Source organism: Odontesthes bonariensis, chromosome 23 (genome assembly GCF_027942865.1).
Source record: "Odontesthes bonariensis isolate fOdoBon6 chromosome 23, fOdoBon6.hap1, whole genome shotgun sequence".
In the NCBI taxonomy this organism is placed as follows: Eukaryota; Metazoa; Chordata; class Actinopteri; order Atheriniformes; family Atherinopsidae; genus Odontesthes; species Odontesthes bonariensis.
Window position 1 is genome coordinate 14845722 of NC_134528.1, and position 22406 is coordinate 14868127.

The 22406-nt window shown below is 39.4% G+C and overlaps 1 protein-coding gene across 1 annotated transcript in view; it reads left to right on the forward strand.

Moving 5' to 3' along the window:
* Nucleotides 1-20170, forward strand: part of kcnh4b (potassium voltage-gated channel, subfamily H (eag-related), member 4b) — a 47390-nt gene extending 27220 nt beyond the window's left edge. Inside the window, exons 9-16 of the mRNA XM_075457609.1 lie at nucleotides 454-653; nucleotides 864-1113; nucleotides 1200-1414; nucleotides 6316-6354; nucleotides 14556-14944; nucleotides 15829-15920; nucleotides 17054-17130; nucleotides 18286-20170. Coding sequence (XP_075313724.1) covers nucleotides 454-653; nucleotides 864-1113; nucleotides 1200-1414; nucleotides 6316-6354; nucleotides 14556-14944; nucleotides 15829-15920; nucleotides 17054-17130; nucleotides 18286-19281 — 2258 coding nt within the window. The 3' untranslated portion in view covers nucleotides 19282-20170. The remainder of the gene's footprint in view (nucleotides 1-453; nucleotides 654-863; nucleotides 1114-1199; nucleotides 1415-6315; nucleotides 6355-14555; nucleotides 14945-15828; nucleotides 15921-17053; nucleotides 17131-18285) is intronic.
* Nucleotides 20171-22406: the final 2236 nt, after the last annotated feature.

A 22406-nucleotide genomic window follows, 5' to 3' on the forward strand; every position in this document is an offset into this window, starting at 1 on the left:
TTGGCACGCCAGTGCAAGAAATTCATCAGGAATTGTACTGAATCGTTTGGCTGGCCTTTAAGAAGACACAGCTTGCCGCCATCCCCATTCCTCAGAAGCAGATTATTTTAGTTGCGTAATTGCCGAGGTGGCAATTATGAATGCAACAACCCAGCAGATAAATATTATGTGTTTATTTTACTGCTTGTTGGAATAGTGATGTAAACAAAGGTGTAATTTACTGTTGCACCTTTGTGGATCAATAAGCAAATAAAAAATTGCAAGTATAAATGACTGGTTAAAAGTCAGTTTGAATTTATTATTGTATGGGCATTTTGAATTAGATTATTGTCTTGTTGCAGTTTATCCAAGTCGTAGCCTTCACAATACATTTTCAGAATGTTGGATTTTACCCGTTTATACATTTCAACCTGGATATTACTGTGTGTTATGCTCTTTGTTTTTGTCAAACAGCATTGATGCACGCCGTGGTCTTTGGTAATGTGACGGCCATCATTCAGCGTATGTACTCACGCCGTTCTCTCTACCACACACGAATGAAGGACCTAAAGGACTTCATCCGTGTCCACAGTCTGCCCCAGCAGCTTAAACAGCGCATGCTGGAGTACTTTCAGACCACATGGTCTGTCAACAATGGCATAGATGCCAACGAGGTGGGAGTTCCTTTCGTTGTTGTTGTCATGTGTACCTCAGTATATGGTGCTATCTAAATAACATAATGAATTGATGTTACGTTAACAATGAAGAAATCCAGTCTTAGTCCTTTGAACCTGTAATCACTCATGATTTTCTGCTGGTTACACAGTCAACTTCATAATGATCAATCAGTGCCACACCTCATTACAACTGTCATACATCCTCAGCTCCTCCATGACTTCCCAGACGAGCTACGGGCCGACATTGCTATGCATCTGAATAAGGACATCCTCCAGTTACCGGTTTTTAAGGGGGCCAGTCGTGGCTGCCTGCGCTCACTTTCTCTTCATATAAAAACATCTTTCTGTGTACCTGGGGAGTACCTGATCCGTCAGGGTGACGCACTGCATGCTAGCTACTTTGTCTGCTCTGGTTCTCTGGAGGTGCTTAAAGATAACATGGTTCTGGCTATATTAGGTATGTATTATGGTAGTCATTTTAAGCAACATGATTAAGGTATTCATGTAGAGTCAGAAAGGGATGATTGATATTTGTGATTTTAGGAAAAGGGGACTTAATTGGATCTGACTTGCCTGGAACTGACCAGGTGATCAAGACCAATGCTGATGTGAAAGCGCTCACCTACTGTGATCTCCAGTACATCAGTGTCCGTGGCCTGAAGGAGGTTCTGGAGCTGTACCCAGAGTATGCCAGCGTGTTTACCTCTGACATCCATAACAACCTCACTTATAACCTGCGTGAAGGCAGCCAGGAGGAGGTACTGAATACACATTCACACAACACACTAAAATATGGTATCAATATATCATGTTCCTTTCCTTATTTGGCGGACTGAAGGCTCAGATTTGTTCTTGATTATGCTTTGTAGCAAAACTCTTTATTGACTATTTTCTCTACATTTGTATGACAGTGGAATCGTGCTCAGGACATAAAGGTTTCTGCCCCCTGAGGTACCTTTGTCATTCTTCTTGACATTTGTGCCCCCTAAGGTGCCTTCATTCGCTCTCCTTGACACTTGTTCTACCACAGTCACCAAAGGCTAATTACCATGAGTGGGTACCCTGTCAGGCAGCCATATCACTTCCCCAAAGCACGGCAGGATGGCATTACAACCAGTCAGCAATCGTCAGCAATCTCTTCTCACTGCTGGGTGTTATCTTTAGCAGGTTTTTAAGAAAGCATTGCACAAGACATGCTACCTTGCAAGGGCAAAGAATCACCTCATGTAAAGCAGATTTCATTTCAGTCATAGAACCTAAAAACTACTCTGCCTCGCAACAAAGTGTCTTATGTAATCAACACCACTAAAGATATTGTTAACATACAGCACACATACAGATTACAACCCCATTTCCAAAAAGCTGGTTAATTGGGTAAATTGTGACTAAAAACAGAAAACACCGATTTGCAAATTCTTGATACTGGCAACACATTTCTAAAAAAAACTTTTTTGTATTGCACCTATATATTTCATTTTATATAAATGCTTTGTGCATGCCGGTGAATTTTGGAACATTTTAACATGTTTCCTTGTTATGATAATAGGTGCAGAATGTGGTTTAGTCATATTCTATAATACACATTCTGTGGTTTCTTTTTGCTTCACAATGATTGTGTTATGATCTCACTTTCCTACTTCAAACATCACTTCCTGACCCCGGGAAGTTTTGTCAGTTGTGTTGCTAGGCAAAATTTGGTGTTCATAAGACCAGAAGTTTTAAAACCCAGGTGTTTTTTTCATGATGGGAGAGAGAAAGTTTCACAGATTTCTCTCAGTTTCAAGAACAGAGAACTGCAATGTCCTGCGGAGATGAGGTTACAAAGCGCTTTATCTCATAGAGAGGTTGCCTCTCTCTTCCTCTGTTACAAACAGACAGACACATCACACCCTTACTGTCTACTTCTCTCTCTTACTCTTACTAATGATCTCTCTACATTTCTTTATTTTCTTTGTGGTTTTGGTTGAATTTCCCTTTGGTTCCAGTTTCCCTTCTTAACCTTTGCAGCTCTCCTTCATACTCACTATTCCTATCCTTATTTAGGGCCACCATTTTAATAAATATTATCTATATTTTTGGTTGATGCTGAACTGCATATTCATGAAAATGTGATATATCTTTTTTAATTAAGTCCAAGTCTTCCCACAGATTTGGTACCAGAATTTTTCGTGGCCATGGGATAAAGCAAGCCAGTCCCAATAACGTGATGATAATGTTGTTGATTAAACGTTTAATCACTGGTTTCAATGCCGTTTCATTGCACTGTACTATCAATACAAGTTAACTGCAGGTCTGTGATGTGTGACTGAAAAAAAGTGACAACACTCCCTGAAATGTTCCTTCCTTGGCAGCAATGTGTTCCTCTTCACTCCCATGGTTTGGAGGTTTTTGCTGTTCATTAGTTTAATCATCTCTTCTTCGTTTTTGATTTGTTTAGTTTAGAAGATGAAGGGCAAGACATCTGCGCTGTTCATGCTAATTAGCGGATGTCTTTTTGTCAGTCATGCTGAGGGCAAGCGACTTCAACTGCATTAATAAAAGTTTCAAAAGCAGAATGTTTAATTTAATAACAACAATAATTTCACAACAACACATGCAGTAGTTTGAGACAGTACTGGCAGGTGGAATAAATAACCATTTCATTAAACCAAAACCAGAAAGTGCTGTAGTACCATGTAATAAAAGATTTTTAAAAAGCAACTACTTAAAAGGAACAAACTAAGCCTGGTATGAGCTGTGAAAAAAAACAGCAAGGATCTGACACTGATCAAAGGAAACCAGAGAGCATTTATACACTGGGAATTAATGACAAACTAACAGCATGTGTACAGAGACTAATTGAGACAACCCAAAGAACGCAAAGGGACAGAAAACAAAACCGAAAACCCGACATGAACTGAACCAAGTCTAACACAGAAAATACGGAAATAAGATCAACTAATTAACAGTAAAACAGGATCATAAACATGACAAAAACCCACAGACCATTACATTCATTGCATTATATACCCTCTCTTTGCAGCTACTCAACCCCCAATTAACTATAGACACAATTACTGACTATCTTAGAGTCCTATAATGATAAGTCCTTACAAGGATAAGCTCCTTTCACGCATGCACTGCTTTCCATAATTCTTGTGGCAACTGAACGTGCTGGCGTCATGTGTGTTAGTGCTTTTCAGTAACATTTGAACAATCTGACTTGGTCAGCTCTTGCTACATTAACAAATCACACAATGGCACAAGCGTGAAATGCTGCAGTCACAATAACGAACAGACGCACACAGCAGTGGTGGATTCTGTTGGCTTTTTATCAACTGTTCAGAGGAATCCAACAGATCGTGTTAATGAATTATTGAAGAACAGTACAATACAAACTTTCCTCTTCACTTGTTTTTAGCTAAGATATGTTGATGAAACACTGAGTCTGCTTGTTTCTTAGCTCTTCTAAGCCGAACGAAAAAAAGTAAAAAATTTTCCTTCTGGCCATACATTAGTTTTTCAGCTGGTCCCCTTTCATTACTGTTTTAACACAATACACCTTGTTTGGAAATATTTGAAATATTTATGCAAAAATGATTTCTTTTGAGAAAACTGGGACTCTAGAAAGATTCTAGAAAGATTGACTGTTCAACAAGGTTTCTTTTGTGCCATTGCCTGCTTCCATCCACCGTCGCCACTTCATGGTTGGCAGACTGATATGAACTGTTGGCATGTTGTTGTGAGAAGACTGTGACTCTATGAAGACTATTATATTAAGTCGCACCTCATGCACTGTCCAGCCCAGCGCTTGCACATTGTGGCTCTTCTCTCCCTTTTGCATGCTTTAATAAAGGGTGAGAAAAACTAACAAAAACAAAACGGTCATTAAGTGAATTACTGAATGCCAAAGCTTTAATAGACTGAAAAAGCCATGAATGTGACATAACTCACGTATGTAAATGGCTTTACATTCATGTTGTCAGATTGAAGGTCTGGTCAAATGAATTTGGATGGTTTGGTCTAAGACCCACGATTGTTGCTTTTTTCTTAGTACATTTTGAGAGATGAGGGGCAACTGTGCTGTCCTGTGCAGAGCTGGAAGGTCACCCCACCACCAGGGATCCAGCACTGAATCAAAATTTGTTCAACTCTAATGACCACGTCGCCACAGCGAGCATTAAGTAGTCAGTAGTCACAGGGTGTGAAGAACAAGCTGGTCAGTGGAGAGTTGTGGGGTTCAGCAAGTTTATGAAGGCAACCAGAGGAGACAAATATATAACTATTAGAGACATGAGCTCAGAGGTCTTGATGTGTTCGATTGGAAAAAATATCAACCTTGAGCGGGCCCAAGGAGTGCAGTGAAGTGATGAAAAAATGCCACAACAGTTGTCTCACATGACCGTATTCTCAGACAACATTGCTATTTTTGGAAATAAATTCTTTTTCCACATCAGATTATAGACAGCCCTCTTTCTGAGTGTGGATAAACTAACAGCACTTTACTCGATGAGTTTATATTGAGTCTGTGCCTCAATTTCAAATGTGTGCCTAATTTCACACTGTCTTCAGTTTCATAATTAATTTGTGGAAATAAGCAAGCCAAACATTTGCTCATTATCTACCAAGGTTTAGATTTGGTTTTAGGGTTCCATTAAACTGCATGAGTCAAAACTGAAAATCCATAAAATGTATTCTGGATGTGAAAGATAAGTGCTGGATTATGAAACTCCTTTGTACACCTTCTTGTTTCAAAAACAAATTGTGATTGAGGAAAGCCTAGAGTCACACTACAGGCCCTGCCTGCACGTGCACACCTTTTTGTGAAAACTTCTGCTCCTATGCACAACATGCATGTGCAAGAGCAAGATAACGTACTTGTGAATGAAAGAAAGAAGTCCCACGGTTAAATCCCTCCAAACTCACTCTGCTATGCGGGGCACCTGTGGCATCAGTGCTTCGTAATTGGTGTTGGTATTCATGAAGTCATTTGGCACACATATTCCATGCTGGTCACATTATTATTCCATGTTGGCCTAGGCTTAGTTTTCCATATGAGGAGAATTTGTTCTTGTCTTAACAGATTCACAGAATTGTTGCTCTTGTCTTTCAAAGCTCACCGAGTTTTATTTCCTTTCTCTGATTATTTGTCTTGTGCTCCAGTGAAGGATTCATGTTACTGCTTTTGTGCATCAAAGAGCCTGGCACTATACTGCTGGAGTGACAGACTGTGGGTTTGTGCTGTCAGGTTAAGCAATGTTGTCAGAAGCATATTTATCACACATGAGAAAAAGGCTTCACACCACCAGTTTCATTTACCACCCATCTGATTATAATGCTTTGCTTTACTAATTTCTTCACACTTCAGCAGCAAAACAAAGTCTGGCTTGAATCCCTGCCCAATTAGGTGTAGAAAAAGTATTGGGTGAGTGTTTCAGCTTTGTGTTGCAAAGATTGGATCAGTGGGTAAGGACATAAAATGTGGCACCCATAGATGAAACCGTATATATATATATATATATATATATATAAAAAAAAAAAGTGTTTTGTTATTTTAAAGTTGTCAAAGAAATGTAAATTTCTAATTAAGTTTTAATAAATCATAGAATGTGGACTAAATAATAGCATTGTGCCTTTCACTGTATCTTCTTATATCCCTGTTTTCTTTTTAATGCTGCAGGGCCTTGGCAGATTTTCCAGGTCACCCAGGCTTCCCCATGTGAGTTCAGTGCAAATTCACTATCCCACTGTTTCTGAGGTGTCGTCATTCCTTCTTTCACATATGCTTTCTTGAACATGCTTTTAAGTTTTAGCGAAAACATGAAGGTTTGTCTCGACTGCTGTCATTTTATAGAATAGGCAACACCATGACGCAATTGCTGTGCAAGGTGTATTTTCAACATTGATATCAGGACCTGGTTTTGTAGCGGCATGCCCATGTTTTTTTTTAGGTAACTCCCCTTGTTTTTCTGGAACCATCTGTACTGCTGGTGAATTCTGTGGGAGTGTCTGTGCAAGGTCTTCCCCCACAGGTTAAAACTCATTTAGAACAGAAAGAGCAGTTCAGTCCCTGGAGTTAGCTCACTAACTGGGTCAATAGCTCTCCTAATAGGAAAGCTTGTGAGCTACTTTTCTCACCATGTACTGTATGCTTATTACATTTTTTTTCTATTATTAAAAGTAAAGTTTAGGATGATGCCCACTTTATCTTTTATCAGTCTGAGTATAGAAATGTGTTCTGAAAACCGGCAACTGTATAAAGCAGTGGACCGATCTCTTGAAATTATAGGCAGTAATCTCTTGTCTAAGACATCGGGAGCATGTCCACTGAAGGCGCTAAAACCACACCTCACACCCACATAAGCTGCTGCCCCTCACAGGCATCAAATGCCACAACCTGAAAAACGGACGGCCCATCTACCAGCTTTAGTGAACTTTCAAAGCCGTACATGTTTTAGTCACCAGAGCCAGATTCCAGTTTGGCTTCAGAGGACACTGACCATCAGAGGAACGACCTTGTTTCTCTCCATCACCAACAGCATGGTAATATTTTCTTTCCAATTTTCGCAAGTTATCAATGATAATTGTTAACTAGCATAACCTAGCAAAACAAGACGAGAAGACAAGTTTAATTTCTTTTCTTGATTCTTTTTCATATGCCATGAAAACAAGATAGGGAATACAGCAAGGATTTGTTTTGTTTAAAGTTAGAAAAATAGACATTTCAAGACAAATTACTGCAGGAATCTGCGCCATTATCAATGATTTAGATCACATTTTAACTGTTAAAATGTTTTTGATATTATTATTGCTGCTAAATGGCATGATGTTAATCTAGCTATATTGTACAATTGCTCTTAATAAAGTATCAAACGAGGCAAACCTTTAGTCAGACTATGAATGACTCTTCATTTATTCAGGTGCAGCTGTGGAGAATGCAGGATGATGCCACCAGAGGTTTAGAAACATCTGCTGCAAAGAGCTCAATGCTGTAAGTAAGGAAGAACACATTTACTGAAAACAGAACCAGTACGGAGTTACATCTTCAATTTCAAAACTGTACCACAAATACTCCAGCGGGTTTTAGAATATATGCCAAGAGTCTCTTGAGGTGCCTCTGTGTATGACTCTTTATCCTGGCCTCGAGGCTGCTTCCCTAAACCCTGACTCACTACAGAATACACTATGAAGGCACACTTTCTGTGACAATAGAATAATGATGTTTATTAATGTATACAAGGAGGAATGAGCACAATGGGCGATGTGCTGTGTCAAAACCGTTATGTTTAATTGCCATCAACATCCTGCTTAGATTTCAAGATAAACTGTAAAGCTGTTCACCTCCTTCAGTTATTTGTTTGATGGGACTTTCACCAACTCTCTTTTAAAGACTTATCTTCTAGAGCCACAACAACTCTCAGGTCATTCTTATTGACAACACTAAAGACCAGCCTATTATCACGAGTTGTGGGTGAGTAGGATCCAAATGCAACAGGAACTCCTCGTTGTGGAAAAGGAATGTGTTTTATTAACAATAGTCCAAACGTAAGGAGCAACATATACAGAAACTAAAGCACTGGGAGACATACATGGAGACATACAAGAATCCGACAGGGAACAAGGGACAGAACTGAACTTAAATACACATGAGGGTAATCAGGGGAACTCAAAACATCAATTAACAAGGGAAAACCAAAAACACAGATCCTGACAAGAGGAAAGCTGACAGGCCGAGCAGTTCCTGCGATTGCCCTGAGCTCACCTCGAGCCTTTGTGGATCAATAAGCAAATAAAAAATTGCGAGTATAATGACTGGTTAAAAGTCAATTTGAAGTTATTATTGTATGGGCATTTTGAATTAGATTATTGTCTTGTTGCAGTTTATCCCATTCGTAGCCTTCACAATACATTTTCAGAATGTTGGATTTTGGCCGGTCCACATGGGCCGGTGGCCTTATTTTTTTAAATACGATTTTTAAATGTATATATCTAGTCTACATTTGCTATCAGCCCATTAATGGCCATGTGGCTCGTAATGTGTCTTATACATTTTTTGGGGGTTGCACAGACCTTGCCTCTTCAGGACAAGTTCAGAAGCAGGTGCGTGTTACGATTGCGCCCCCTGCCCCCATCCCTCAAGTGGATCTGTCCATACCGCCATTAGGCATCATCTATGTTTCACTTAAAAATATTATTATGGAGGACGACAGAGGCTCCAAGAAGAGGAAAGGGGGAGCGGAGAAGATCCGCGACAAAAAGCAAAAAGCCCTTCAGGCCGAGATGCCAAATGTTTTAAAATAGACAATTTGTTTGCTGCTGCCAGATTGTAGTGCCGCTAGTGTTAGTGGAAGTGGAAGTAGCCACCACAGCTATGACAAAAACGTTGCTGGAAATGTCACCCCAGGGCCAACTGAAGAAAGATATCTGTTGGGTCGGAGGATAGGCCTATTGACGATGAGCAGGAACATGAAGAGGTCGAGGGCATTTTACTGATGCAATACGGCACTTTTTTATTGATTTTGACTGTAGAGACTTCATTAAGCGTTATTGTAGTTAATTGTTTGGGCTGTTTTTCAGGTGCTGCAACAACACGACTCTCATTGAGCTTAATAATGTGTGTTTGTCATCTATGTAGGAAACAGGAATTTTGTTTTGTTTTTTAGGGGGGGGGCTGGTTTTTAAGGGGGCCAGTCGTGGCTGCTTGCGCTCACTTTCTCTTCATATAAAAACCTCTTTCTGTGTACCTGGGGAGTACCTGATTCCCTCAGGGTGACGCACTGCATGCTAGCTACTTTGTCTACTCTGGTTCTCTGGAGGTGCTCAAAGATAACATGGTTCTGGCTATATTAGGTATGTATTATAGTAGTCATTTTAAGCAACATGATTAAGGTATTCATGTAGAGTCAGAAAGGGATGATTGATATTTGTGATTTTAGGAAAAGGGGATTTAATTGGATCTGACTTGCCTGGAACTGACCAGGTGATCAAGACCAATGCTGATGTGAAAGCGCTCACCTACTGTGATCTCCAGTACATCAGTGTCCGTGGCCTGAAGGAGGTTCTGGAGCTGTACCCAGAGTATGCCAGCGTGTTTACCTCTGACATCCATAACAACCTCACTTATAACCTGCGTGAAGGCAGCCAGGAGGAGGTACTGAATACACATTCACACAACACACTAAAATATGGTATCAATATATCATGTTCCTTTCCTTATTTGGCGGACTGAAGGCTCAGATTTGTTCTTGATTATGCTTTGTAGCAAAACTCTTTATTGATTATTTTCTCTACATTTGTATGACAGTGGAATCGTGCTCAGGACATAAAGGTTTCTGCCCCCTGAGGTACCTTTGTCATTCTTCTTGACATTTGTGCCCCCTAAGGTGCCTTCATTCGCTCTCCTTGACACTTGTTCTACCACAGTCACCAAAGGCTAATTACCATGAGTGGGTACCCTGTCAGGCAGCCATATCACTTCCCCAAAGCACGGCAGGATGGCATTACAACCAGTCAGCAATCGTCAGCAATCTCTTCTCACTGCTGGGTGTTATCTTTAGCAGGTTTTTAAGAAAGCATTACATAAGACATGCCACCTTGCAAGGGCAAAGAATCACCTCATGTAAAGCAGATTTCATTTCAGTCATAGAACCTAAAAACTACTCTGCCTCGCAACAAAGTGTCTTATGTAATCAACACCACTAAAGATATTGTTAACATACAGCACACATACAGATTACAACCCCGTTTCCAAAAAGCTGGGTAATTAGGTAAATTGTGACTAAAAACATAAAATACTGATTTGCAAGTTCTTGATACTAGCAACACATTTCTAAAAAAAAACTTTGTTGTATTGCACCTATATATTTCATTTTATATAAATGCTTTGTGCATGCCGGTGAATTTTGGAACATTTTAACATGTTTCCTTGTTATGATAATAGGTGCAGAATGTGGTTTAGTCATATTCTATAATACACATTCTGTGGTTTCTTTTTGCTTCACAATGATTGTGTTATGATCTCACTTTCCTACTTCAAACATCACTTCCTAACCCCGGGAAGTTTTGTCAGTTGTGTTGCTAAGGAAAAATTTGGTGTTCATGAGACCAGAAGTTTTACAACCCAGGTGTTTTTTGACCTGAAAGAGTTCTCCCTCTCTTTCTTCTCTACTCCCTCCCTCTCTCTCTCTCTCACTTTTTCACTCTCTTCCTCACTCAATTAATCTGCCAGCGTAAGTTATCAGCTACTAAGTAATCACTACTGGTGATTGTTCCAGCAGCTGGCACTCGTGACGTCACGCACCTGTCGTTCCAGTTTGCCAAATTCGAGTCAAATGTGGTGATAGTTTATTGGGCCTAATCAGGACTATCCAGGGGCCTAAAATTATTTTAAAATCATAAAAAATTCCATGGTATATAAGGAATCGATCTGCTATTTCAGTTTTGTGCAAAAAATCACCTTTCTGTAGGCCTTTAATGCAGTTGTTGTCTCAAAACTGTTCAAACTTATCTGACTGTGGTGGATGCTCTCACCACCACCACATCGTGTTAGTATTCATTTATTCTATATTTGCATTTTAGATAATTTGAATGATTTACTTATACTTGTTCTTTTGCTTTGAGGTTCTGCAAATTGAGATCAGCTGGAGGAGGAAGCCTGGAACATACCACTCTTTCTAAAAGACTGGGGAGGGGAACTTTATTTGTTAAATTTGGCCTTAGTTTCTTAATTTTGTCACTTTAACATTCACTTATTATTTGTGCTAAGTTAAAGTTAGTTTTGCTTTATTTGTTTTATATTTTGCTGTATGTAATTTTGTAACTTTCGCCTTTTATTATGCTCCCTCATGTGGCAGATTTGGGTTACTCCGTCCCTATTTAAGCAGCCTTTGGTTCTTTGTTTGTTTGTTTGTCAGTTTTTGGTTGTGTTAGTGTTAAATTAGTTGACCTCATTTTAGTTGGGCCCAAATTTGTTTTTTGTATGATTTAATTGTTATTCATATTTGACTTTTTTGAATTTATTCATTTTTTGGAACTATTAAATTGAAATTGTTCCTCATTTTTGAATACCTTTGTCCTTAATTAAGCATGGTCCCTCACACTGACGTTATATCAATCAATTAATAACAATGGTTACCACCCATTACCACACTTTGAACAGTCCTTGAATCCACAGTGTAAACCCTATAGGTAATAGTTACAAGTTACCTCTTGTGATGACATCAGTTGCTCCTTTAAGAGAGAAATTCACCACCTTAGTCTGTCGGATGTGTGTGAGTGTGTGTAATATGACGCATTTTATTAAATGTTTATTAATGTTAATCACTGTTGTCCTGTGTCATTTGTTTTAAGACGTGTCAAGTTGACCTTAGGGTGGAGATAAGGGTTATGGGTACCCACCCTCTAACACCCCCCCCCCCACACACACACACACACACACACACACGAAAGGCTGCTGTCCGATGTTGTGTTGGTTGTCAAAAATATGGTGGAGGTAGTGAAAAAGGTAGTAAATTCAACTCCAGGATTCGTGCATTTACCCTGATAAAGTATTTCAGTTTGAGTGTTATATGCTCTGAACTGTTGACAAAATGTTAAAAAGGAAATCAATCAATTGTGTAATTAGTCTTCATCATTGATACCACATGTTTCTTTTCTTGGCCTTGGGAAATTAAATTTTGAACCGTATCTCTCGCGCTTCAGTCTTTGCATGGGTAAATCTGGAAATTTCATTAAAATGGAATGCTGCCAGGTGCAGCCAGAGATGATGAATGTTATAATGGGATTACCCTAAAAAAAAAAATAAAAATAATAAAGGGCTATGAGATCAAATTCGGTATCACTGAAATCGGTGTCTGGATGTCTTAAATAATAACGCGGGTAACTGCAAAGAAAAACACAACAAACACGCAATTCTGTAACATTGATAAATTCCGTGGTAAAACACAACGTTTTGAATTGCGTATTATTCAAGTCAAGTGAAATCACTCTGGATCCGTGCAGAGCATCACTGCGTATGCAAAGGTCACCTATTTTTTATATGAACCACAGATAATATTGTGGAACCAATCAAAGGTAGATTTTTGCTGCTTAGGACTACAATTTTTCACTTTCTCCTGCTTTTACCAGTAGGCAGCCTTTGTTGCTGCAGGGGGTAGAGAATAAGGAATACTTAAAGAAAGAGATTATGAGTGCATAACAGATAAGCTTGTTTGAGGAGATTCTTGTTAATTAGCTTTTTTGATGGACTTTTGCCACAGTTTGACTTTTCAGCAGTGCATCCACCTGCTTGTTGATTGCTTGTTCGATGACTTAATGGGTTCTAGCCACAGCAGTAATATTATTGCAAAATACAACTCATGAGTCTTTCAAATGGGGTCAAATGTTGTTATTTGTAATCATTATATTTTATAATTATCACTTGCTTCTGATGTTTCTGAATGTTTTTCAGCCACTCACAAAGTGGTTCCTCTGTAGATCTCTGCAGAGCACTTTAGGATTGCAAACACTGAGGTGGTGATACCTGACTGCAGAAATATTGGAATATATCATGTAACCTTAATCCTTGACTATTGTTAACATCGACAAAGACTCGAAAAAATAGCCGGATCAATATAAAAAAAGATCTATCTATCTAAGCAGGTGGTGAACTGGAATTTTTATCTGACGAAGACAACATTTTCCTTTTATTCGGCACAGGGCAGGTGCCAAATTCAGGATTGTTTTCTTTCAACAGTTCTTAGGTGTGTACCTTGAGTCTTTTGTATTAGCACCACAGACATTCTCAAAGGTACATACCTCTACTCTCCATGTTGCTTCAGTGTTATATTTAACAGTTGAGTGGCACTTCTCTGGTAACTTTCTCACTGATGACACATCAACATCCTTTATGTCTTACTGCTGGAAGGGCTGTTATTTGACAACAAAAATATATGAAAAACAACAAAAAGTACGATCGCCAACTGAACAAACGTGATAATTTGTTGTTGTGTTGTCTCGTTCGTCTCTATGACACAGTTGCATTGTACTGCGTTGGTTTTCTTGTCCGAGTTTTCCCTCTCGTAAGCGACTCGCCAGCCATGGCTAAAGAGCATCCCCTACTCTGAAAATCATGATCATGTTTTAAAAAAGGAACCACTGGACCTGAGTTTTATTAAACCAAAGCAAACTGGGAGGATTTATACATGAGATGGTGTGCGCAGCCCCTTTCACCAATAATACTGGCTTATCCATCAGTCCAGCCTGTTTCGTATGAAAGTTGGTAAAATAGTCACTGCAAAGGCAGGTGTAAATGGTGATCAACATTTCTCATCAATGTGACTCTTAACAAAAACGATCCACTTGTTCTCCGTCTCATCATCTGTGGGAAATTTATAATAAATCTTACCTAGATGTAAGACTTTTTCACAGAGTCTTACATCTAGGTAAGATGTATTTATGACAGTGAGGCATAACAAGGTAGAAGAAAAAACTCAAACGTGAATTTGCTTTACTCAGACTTAGTAAACTCAGACTTTACAATTCCATAATACAAAAGTCTTTTTCCCGACTTACAAGCTGTAAAGTGCAGCAGGAATTGGGGTGGATGTGATTTTTTTAACAGGGTTGAGGCAGTGTCCTTAAAGCATGATAAAAAGATAAGAAAAACACAATTATTCCATCCTGAACTGATTATAAAATGTTTAAAGAAGATGGATTGTGTTAACTAGTTTCAAACATTTTTCAATACTCCAGTGTTGTAATTTTAAGAACATTGAAATACCTAAATATATAACTTCCCCTTTATGTTTCTATATCCTTATGATTTATATTTTGATGAACACAAAATATATGTAATTTTTTTGAAGTAGGGCACTCTGGCATTAAAATTACAACAAATGTGAGAGCATAGTGAGGAACTCTGCATGTTTCATTTCCTTTTAGGAGGAACTCCGGCTCCCCTGTATTGTGGAGACCAAGGGTGATGACTCTGATGACTCCTTCCACCTCTCTCCCGCCACACGCTCCCGTCGAAACCTCCTGCTGCCCAGCTTCACCAACCCTGTTCGCCGTACCTCACTTGGGAACCTGTTAGGGGATGAGTTGCGGCAGTTCAATGCCCTGCGACGCTGCCGTTCACCTAACCTTGGCCGTGGCTTCCTCGGGCAGAGCTCCTCTCCTCAGCCACCATCAAAAAAAGAGCACAGCTATTCGCTGTCAGCCGCAGCACTAGCCTCGACTTCAGCCCATGGAGAGTCAGGGGCTGAGCAGAAGCCTACGAAGCTGGTCATCCCAACTGTCACCTGTTTTCCACCACCAGATCTTAGCCCCAGGTATTGTGAAAGCCGTCATCAAATTACATTTTCAAAGCACAAATAGAAAGACTGAAATGAATGGCTTTTTGAAATTTACCACGCAAGTTGACAATATTTAATTGTTTGACGTTTTATTGTTGTTTATTGTTCTATGCCATTTAGCGATAATATGCCATTACTACCTTAGCTATGATTCATGTTGATATAAAACAGTCTGTTTTGTTGCTTGATTGAGCATGATATGAGAAACCACATAGTGATGTCATTGCTTCTTTTAAAACAATGTTCCAAAATGTGCCCACTTGAATACCATCTCACATCGGCTCGCTTCATTAACTCCACCACAGTGCTAATCTGCCCTTTTCAAGCAGTCTCAAACACTTTATTTTGTGTCTCTCTCAAACGCCCACTTTCAACATGATGTTGCAACTATGAAGGATTCGTGATAAATTCTGAAATGTGTATGTTTGCGTAAATGAATGTCCAGTCTGTGTTGTAAGCTGCTTTACATCTGAGGCTCTGTGAATATGCTGTTTCATCAATGAACTTCAAGCCATGCCACAGAAACCTGCATCCTGTGCTTAATGTAAATGGGGTGTATTTGAATTGCATATTTCAACAGATGTGGTTGCATTTCATTACCAGAGCACCTTATTCTCCTGCCATCTATATTTATAATGTATCCCTAAGTTACCCAGTAAGCTATAGACATGGTTTCATAGGTCTCAAGTGTCCCCCCTCCAGACTGGGCTCCTCTCTTCAAGCATAAAAACCTACATGGGTCTCTGCCAGCAGCAGCTCTCATGGCACATTTCTGGGTCGTCTTGAGGCTCTGATGACAACTGAAAAAGCTCTACTGTTACATTGACCTCTGTTTCCTTCCTTCCCACCCCTCCTGCCAGGGTTGTAGATGGCATCGAAGACAATGGGCACACATTTCATTTCACCGTGGAGCACAGCGGGCCTAACGCCAGCACAGGTGGCAGTACCCAAGGTAAGTCAAACTGCCCCCAGCTACGAGGGTCACATGGGTGCCAGATGGCTGGAGGTAAATTCAAGAGTTCAAACAGTGGATACCACGAGGCAGACCTGCCTCCTTCTGGGGAAATCTGAGAGCACAGCAGAATGAAATGACAGCCAAGGTGTCCAAACAGTCAGAGAACATGTTAAAGGACAAATGAGGTCAGAACAAGGTTCCCGCCATCGTTTTTTACTGATGATTGCAATCCTTCTTGGATGGCTATCCAGTTAAGTTCAGTTTAGACACAATTAATCTACTTGATGGAAGTAAAGACTTTAGTGACAGGTGTGTCCAGTAGACTGCAGCAGTATGAAATACAGCTACTACACCTTGTAGATACTAAAATCTATTTAAAAACTGTTGTGTAGGGTGAACCCCCCCGACTAATGGGTTTTAGTGGCACTTGTCTGCATTTCTTCCTTTTGTTATTCTAGATTTCAGATAGATATTCAGATAGTCAGTCTGCAGAAACACCTATCTTTAAAATCCCAACAAGATGACATAGACCATTTTTGAAGATATACAGCATAAGACTAAAAATAAAGTCTCTCAAATTCACAACTCTTCATTAGCTAATATGTATATCTGTATCATTCTGTCATCCTGAAATCAAAGACCAAAATAAAAGTCCCTCTCAATTATTTTGAGTCGTCCTCTTCCCCTGAATCTGCCCATGTGGTGTTTGTTCATTCCGGCAGATAAGGTCTATAATCATGTTCACAGAATATGAAAGAATATGAAACCTCTTGTGGCCATGAGAGCAACTGCATGTGAAGGGTAAAAATGATTGTTTTCTGACCCTACATTATCTACACTCATCCAGAAAGTGACTAAAGTGTTTTAGCAAAGTGTTGTCATGTTATTGAACGTATATTAGTCTTGATCTCACATCACACAAAATTCAGTGGTTGAAAGTGCAGCGTTTAACTGTTCGGTTCAGCTCTCCCTTCCTCCTTGAGGACTTTGTGGCTTCTTACAAATATCAGTGACTTAGAACCCAAAAGAGTCAAATATCCCAATTTTGTTTCATATCAGTCTGAATAGGTCAGCTGAGTAGTGAGTCTGATTTGTGTTTTTATAAGTCTTTTCATTTTCTCCCTCTCAAGAGTCCCCACAAGCCAACACCGCTCTGCTTCTGGAGACAGAGGAAGTCAGACAGAGCCTCAGTCAACTCAACCTTAAGGTAAAGTACAGCCACTTAAGCCAAATTTAAAATTCATGGCCTAAAGATGATGTATATCCACATCTGCTTTGCTTCAAATTTTTCACATTACAACTTCAATCTGTGGTCTCTGAGGTCTTTTGGGGTGACTGTACAGCAACACATGGAAACACATCATGTAATTTCCTATTTTTATTCTAGAAATGAAAACCCTGACACTTAAAGTAAGAAAGTAAAACATTTAGTTTCATTTATATATTTCTGGCACCATTTATCAGCCTTGCTGGTATATCTAAATGGGAAACATACAGTAAAAATACTCCATTGCTCCCAGTCTGTCTCTGCACGCGTAGGGTGTGTTCACACTTGTGAGGTTTATTTTTTTTTTACCTTGGACAGACAAACTTAGACTGTGTATTTCAAACATTTCCCGTTCCCCAAATCATAGGAGCTACACTGCTCAGAGCAGGATTCACCATTTCTTTGCAGTATATCCTCATTTGTGTGCAGGACCTCTTGGAGCTATTTTGAGCCTGTATATTTAGAAAGTTGTTTGTGACATCTCCATTGGTAGAAAATACTAGAAGACAAGGAGCTCATTTATTCCAACATGCTGCATTTTTGGGGGGGATTTTGTAAGTTCAGTTAACCAAATATATGTCAGAGAAACTGTCCAATCAGTGTGACCTTATCTTTAGGTCTTCTCTCAGGCATCTGTGTCTTGTATGAAAGAAAATGCCAGTTTGAACAGTAAAGTGTGTCAGGACTAATTTCTGCTTTGGCACAGAGTGTGAACATACCTTTAATCTCTCAGGATATAGAGTGAAAACAATATTATTTTCTTCCTTCTTTACATTATTAAACTTTGCTAATATCCCCAGGGCTTCAGTGCTACACAATAAACCATTTTAGTCATTGTAAGGATTAGCAGTCTTTTTGTGCTCTTTTGGGAGGACAAAATGAAATCATATCTGGACATGAAGCCGTAATTGAAACCCAACAATAGAAGCCAATAAATTTGTTTCTTTCATGCAGACTTAATGGATAGAGCTGTGTTTTTGGTATTTTAGTGTTCTCCCTGTGTATTTAACCTAATTTGGTCTGTTTGATTACATAATGTAGGACATATTTAAAGTATTTCAATATCATGAACAACTCTATGCACTCTCTAAACAGATGGATACATTAAACCAGGAAGTATCGGAGTGCACCAAAGGTCTACACCACATGATGCATCTCCTCCAGGCTCACATGTCTGTACATTACCACAAGACCTCATTCCCCCCCTTTCCTTATTCTGTCCAAACGGTGTCCAACCCTCCCACAGCCTCCAACGCTGGCATGCCACTCAGTCCTGCTTCAACATACTGCCTCCAAAATGATCCCAGGAGCGTCAAAGCCCACAGCCACCAAAGTCCAACTGCCTCTGGCCTTTGGAGCTGCAGTGGAATGACTGAATCCCAAACAGAGAGTTACCGGCCCTCTACTCCACCCGCTAACTCCTGTCTACCGCATTCTGTAAACGCTGTATCTAAGCTAGGCACATGCCATAGCTCTGAGAACAAGTCCTTGCAGCTGTGGACCTGCCCGTCGCTTCTTAGCATCAGTCCAGCCTACCAGGGTGAAAGTCCTGCTCTGGCATGTCATGCAGGACACGAAGACTCCAAACTTCTCAGTGCAAGTCCCACCACGATCAGCCAGTCCCAGCCCACTTTGTGCCTGCAGCCTCCAAGTGATAGTGATCAATTCTCTTGCCTTTTGTCCAGTTCTCCTACAGTTTCATCCACACACAGCCTACTGGACACATCACCCGGTTCTTACTCCCATCTCAATCTTCCACAAGCCTCAAATGAGGCTATTTGTGCTCTGATGTCTGCCCCGCCATCTCATAATCTGATCCAGGATACCTCTATCTTCCAAATCGACGACTCGCACCCCTCCATCCACCCTGTCTCTTCTCTGGATTCAGGATCACCGCAGATGGATGTTCTAGAGTCCTGTCTCCCATTAGGCGACCCACTTGCTTTAGAGCACATCAGTTTGGAGTGCCTGCTGGGAAACAGAGACTCCATGGAAAGCAGGGACAGCGAAAGTGCATCATCTCGAAGGTCCAGCATTGGCAACCAGACTGAGAGTACTGAGCAGTCATGGTGCCTGGACCTCACAGACTGAAGTGTCCATGTTTCAGGGGCAGACTGGAATGAAGCAGCTCCAAGCAAGATACTCAGTTTATTGACATGCAACTTCTTACAGTGTTTAAAAAAGGTGGAGATTGTTAGTGGGTGCTCTATTTCTCCCTTTTAATTCTTGGGCTCTCAAATTTGTCACTTTCTATGCAAAAGCATGTATTTGTGCATTATCTTGGCTTTACTGAAGTGTGTCTTCAACTAAAGGTCCACAACAGTGGATGCAGTATATGTTGTATATTTTTTTCCAACATACTCAGAGCATTTTGCCGTTAATGATACCTGTTACCTCCTTGCATGGTAAAGTTTTTTATTCTTTTTCCTACGGAAAAGGTTTCCAAGTTAATGTGTAAGCATTCCACATGAAAAACTGTTGATTGTGTACACAGATACTGTATTTATAAGGTAGAAAAGTCGTTGGATATTTTAGTATACAAAGGAACAAAATTGACGCTTCAGTTTGCATGTATGAAACAGAGGATGACGACATCTCTGCATAAAGTGTAAATTGTTTTTATGTTAATGTTTTTCTCAGTTCCGCATTTTTATTGGTGAATTCATAAAGTTTCAGACTGGTGTCCAAACTCTAAGCAGTGAACATCATATAATTGATGATTTCAAATAAAAGTCCATTTAACGTTTCCTTTTTACGCTCTCCAAATGATTCTTCCAGAGATTTTAATACATTTCCTTTTCTTTACAATAAACATGTCTGCTGATAAATGAAACAAAATATATATTTAGGAAAAAGTGGTTCCAATAGAATATTTAAATCTTTGTCATTTACAAAATATGAATACCACAGAGTTGAAAACTGAGGACCCTTTACATTATTCATAGTATTCAGAAGTTTTTGTCTTTTTGAATGATTTCTCTTTGGCTGAAAAAATAAACGCAGAAGATGTGTTACTGTGTCCTTTACTGTGTTGTGTTGTGTCACACTTTCACAAAGGAACAGGTAACAACAAGAAAATGCAGTACAGAGTATGCATGACTGCTTGGCTGCAATAAAACATCTCTGTCAAAGAGCCATCTTAAATATCTTCAGTTTTAGAAGGAACGTTTGGCATATCTGATAGTTTAATGGTAATGCTTTGCGCAAGCTTTTACTCAATATCAGGAATAAATACAGATGTTCAGTGTTGCGTAGGAGCTTTGAAAAATGTAATGGAGGAGAACATTTTTATGACTCACCAGTTACTGGTTGACCCTCCTCAGTCTACTTCCAGAATTCCTTTGTATTTTCTCAACTCCTCATTGTTACAACTTGTTTGTACCTTGTAATAGGCTACGTTCCAAAGTCATCATTTCTACTTTGTTCTGTCCTACATTCCTGGTTTTGACAAATCCCACCTCTACCAATTCTTTAGTTTTGATATAGTCAAATAAAAATGTATGTGTTCCTCATCTTCCTGCCTAAAGAACTAAAGAAGACTCCTAAAGAAGAGAACGCTAGACGCCTCTATGATGAACAACTACAGACCTGTCTCTAACCTCTCTTTTATATCCAAGATTATTGAGAAAGTTGTATTTAACCAGCTGAACGACTTTCTGAATGAAAGTGGAAGTCTTGATAACTTTCAATTAGGCTTCCGACGTTATCACAGCACTGAAACAGCTCTGGTCAAAGTGTTAAACGACATCAGGTTGAATACTGATTCTGGTAATGTTTCAGTCCTGATAGCTGATTTACAATAATGGGGTGAAAATTTCTGTTTGTCACCGAGGTAACATACGAAAACAAATGCTTTTTACCGAGACATTTCAAGAGCCAAATCTTTGCTTCGTTTAAGGCTAAAAATGACCCAAGCATAATAATAAAAAAGTAATAAATAACAGAAAAAGAAAGACGATGTGATGGGCAAGCCGGATGACTTCTCATGTTTAATCAAATCAAATCAAATCAAATCAAATCAAATCAAATTTATTTCTATAGCACATTTCATGTACAAACAATTCAAAGTGCTTTACATAAAATAAAAGCATTGCAGCAGGGAGTGGAAGAAGCATTAAAAATACATAAAAGAATATAAAGAGAAACAAATAACATAATTTAAATTAATTTAAAAACAAGCAACAGTCTAGTTAAGTTTAAAGATATCGTGCAGATTTCATGCATAGACACATGAGAAAAGAAATATTTTTAACCTGGATTTAAAAATGTCTACATTTGGTGAAAGTTTACTCTCCACTGGCAGTTTGTTCCACTTGTTTGCAGCATAACAGCTAAATGCTGCTTCTCCATGTTTAGTCTGGACTCTGGACTGGACCAGCTGACCTGAGTCCTTGGATCTAAGAACTCTGCTGGGTTTATATTCTCTGAACATATCACAGATGTATTTTGGCCCTAAACCGTTCTGGGATTTGTAAACCATCAGCAGGCTTTTAAAATCTATTCTGTGACTGACTGGAAGCCAGTGTAAAGATTTTAAAACTGGTGTGATGTGTTCAGATCTCTTAGTCCTGGTTAAAACTCTAGCAGCAGCGTTCTGGATGAGCTGCAGATGTTTAATGCTATTTTTGGGAAGTCCAGTTAAGAGAGCATTACAGTAATCGAGTCTACTGGAGATGAATGCATGGATGAGTTTCTCCTAGTCTTTTTGGGAGAGGAAACCTTTAATTCTGTTGATGTTTCTGAGATGGTAAAAAGCTGCCTTGGTGACAGCTTTGATGTGGCTGCTGAAAGTTAGATGTGAGTCTATCAACACTCCGAGGTTACGAACTTGGTCAGTGATTGTAAGGTCCCGATTCTCAAGATATTTACCAACGCTGACCCTCTTCTCTTTGCTACCAAACAGAATGATCTCAGTTTTGTCTTCATTTAATTGTAGAAAATTCTCTCTCATCCAGGTGTTTATTTCCACTAGACACTGACACAGTACGTCTGCTGGGCTGCAGTCGTCTGGTGACAGAGACACATAAGGTTGTGTATCGTCTGCATAACTGTGATAATTGATATTAAAGTTCTGCAATATCTGACCCAAAGGGAGCATATACAAGTTTAACTCAACAAACAGGGATATAATGCAGTAAGATGTACAAAAGGTATTCTTGTGCTAAAGGAATTATTGTGTGAACATACAGATTTAATCAGAACTGTACATATTCCAT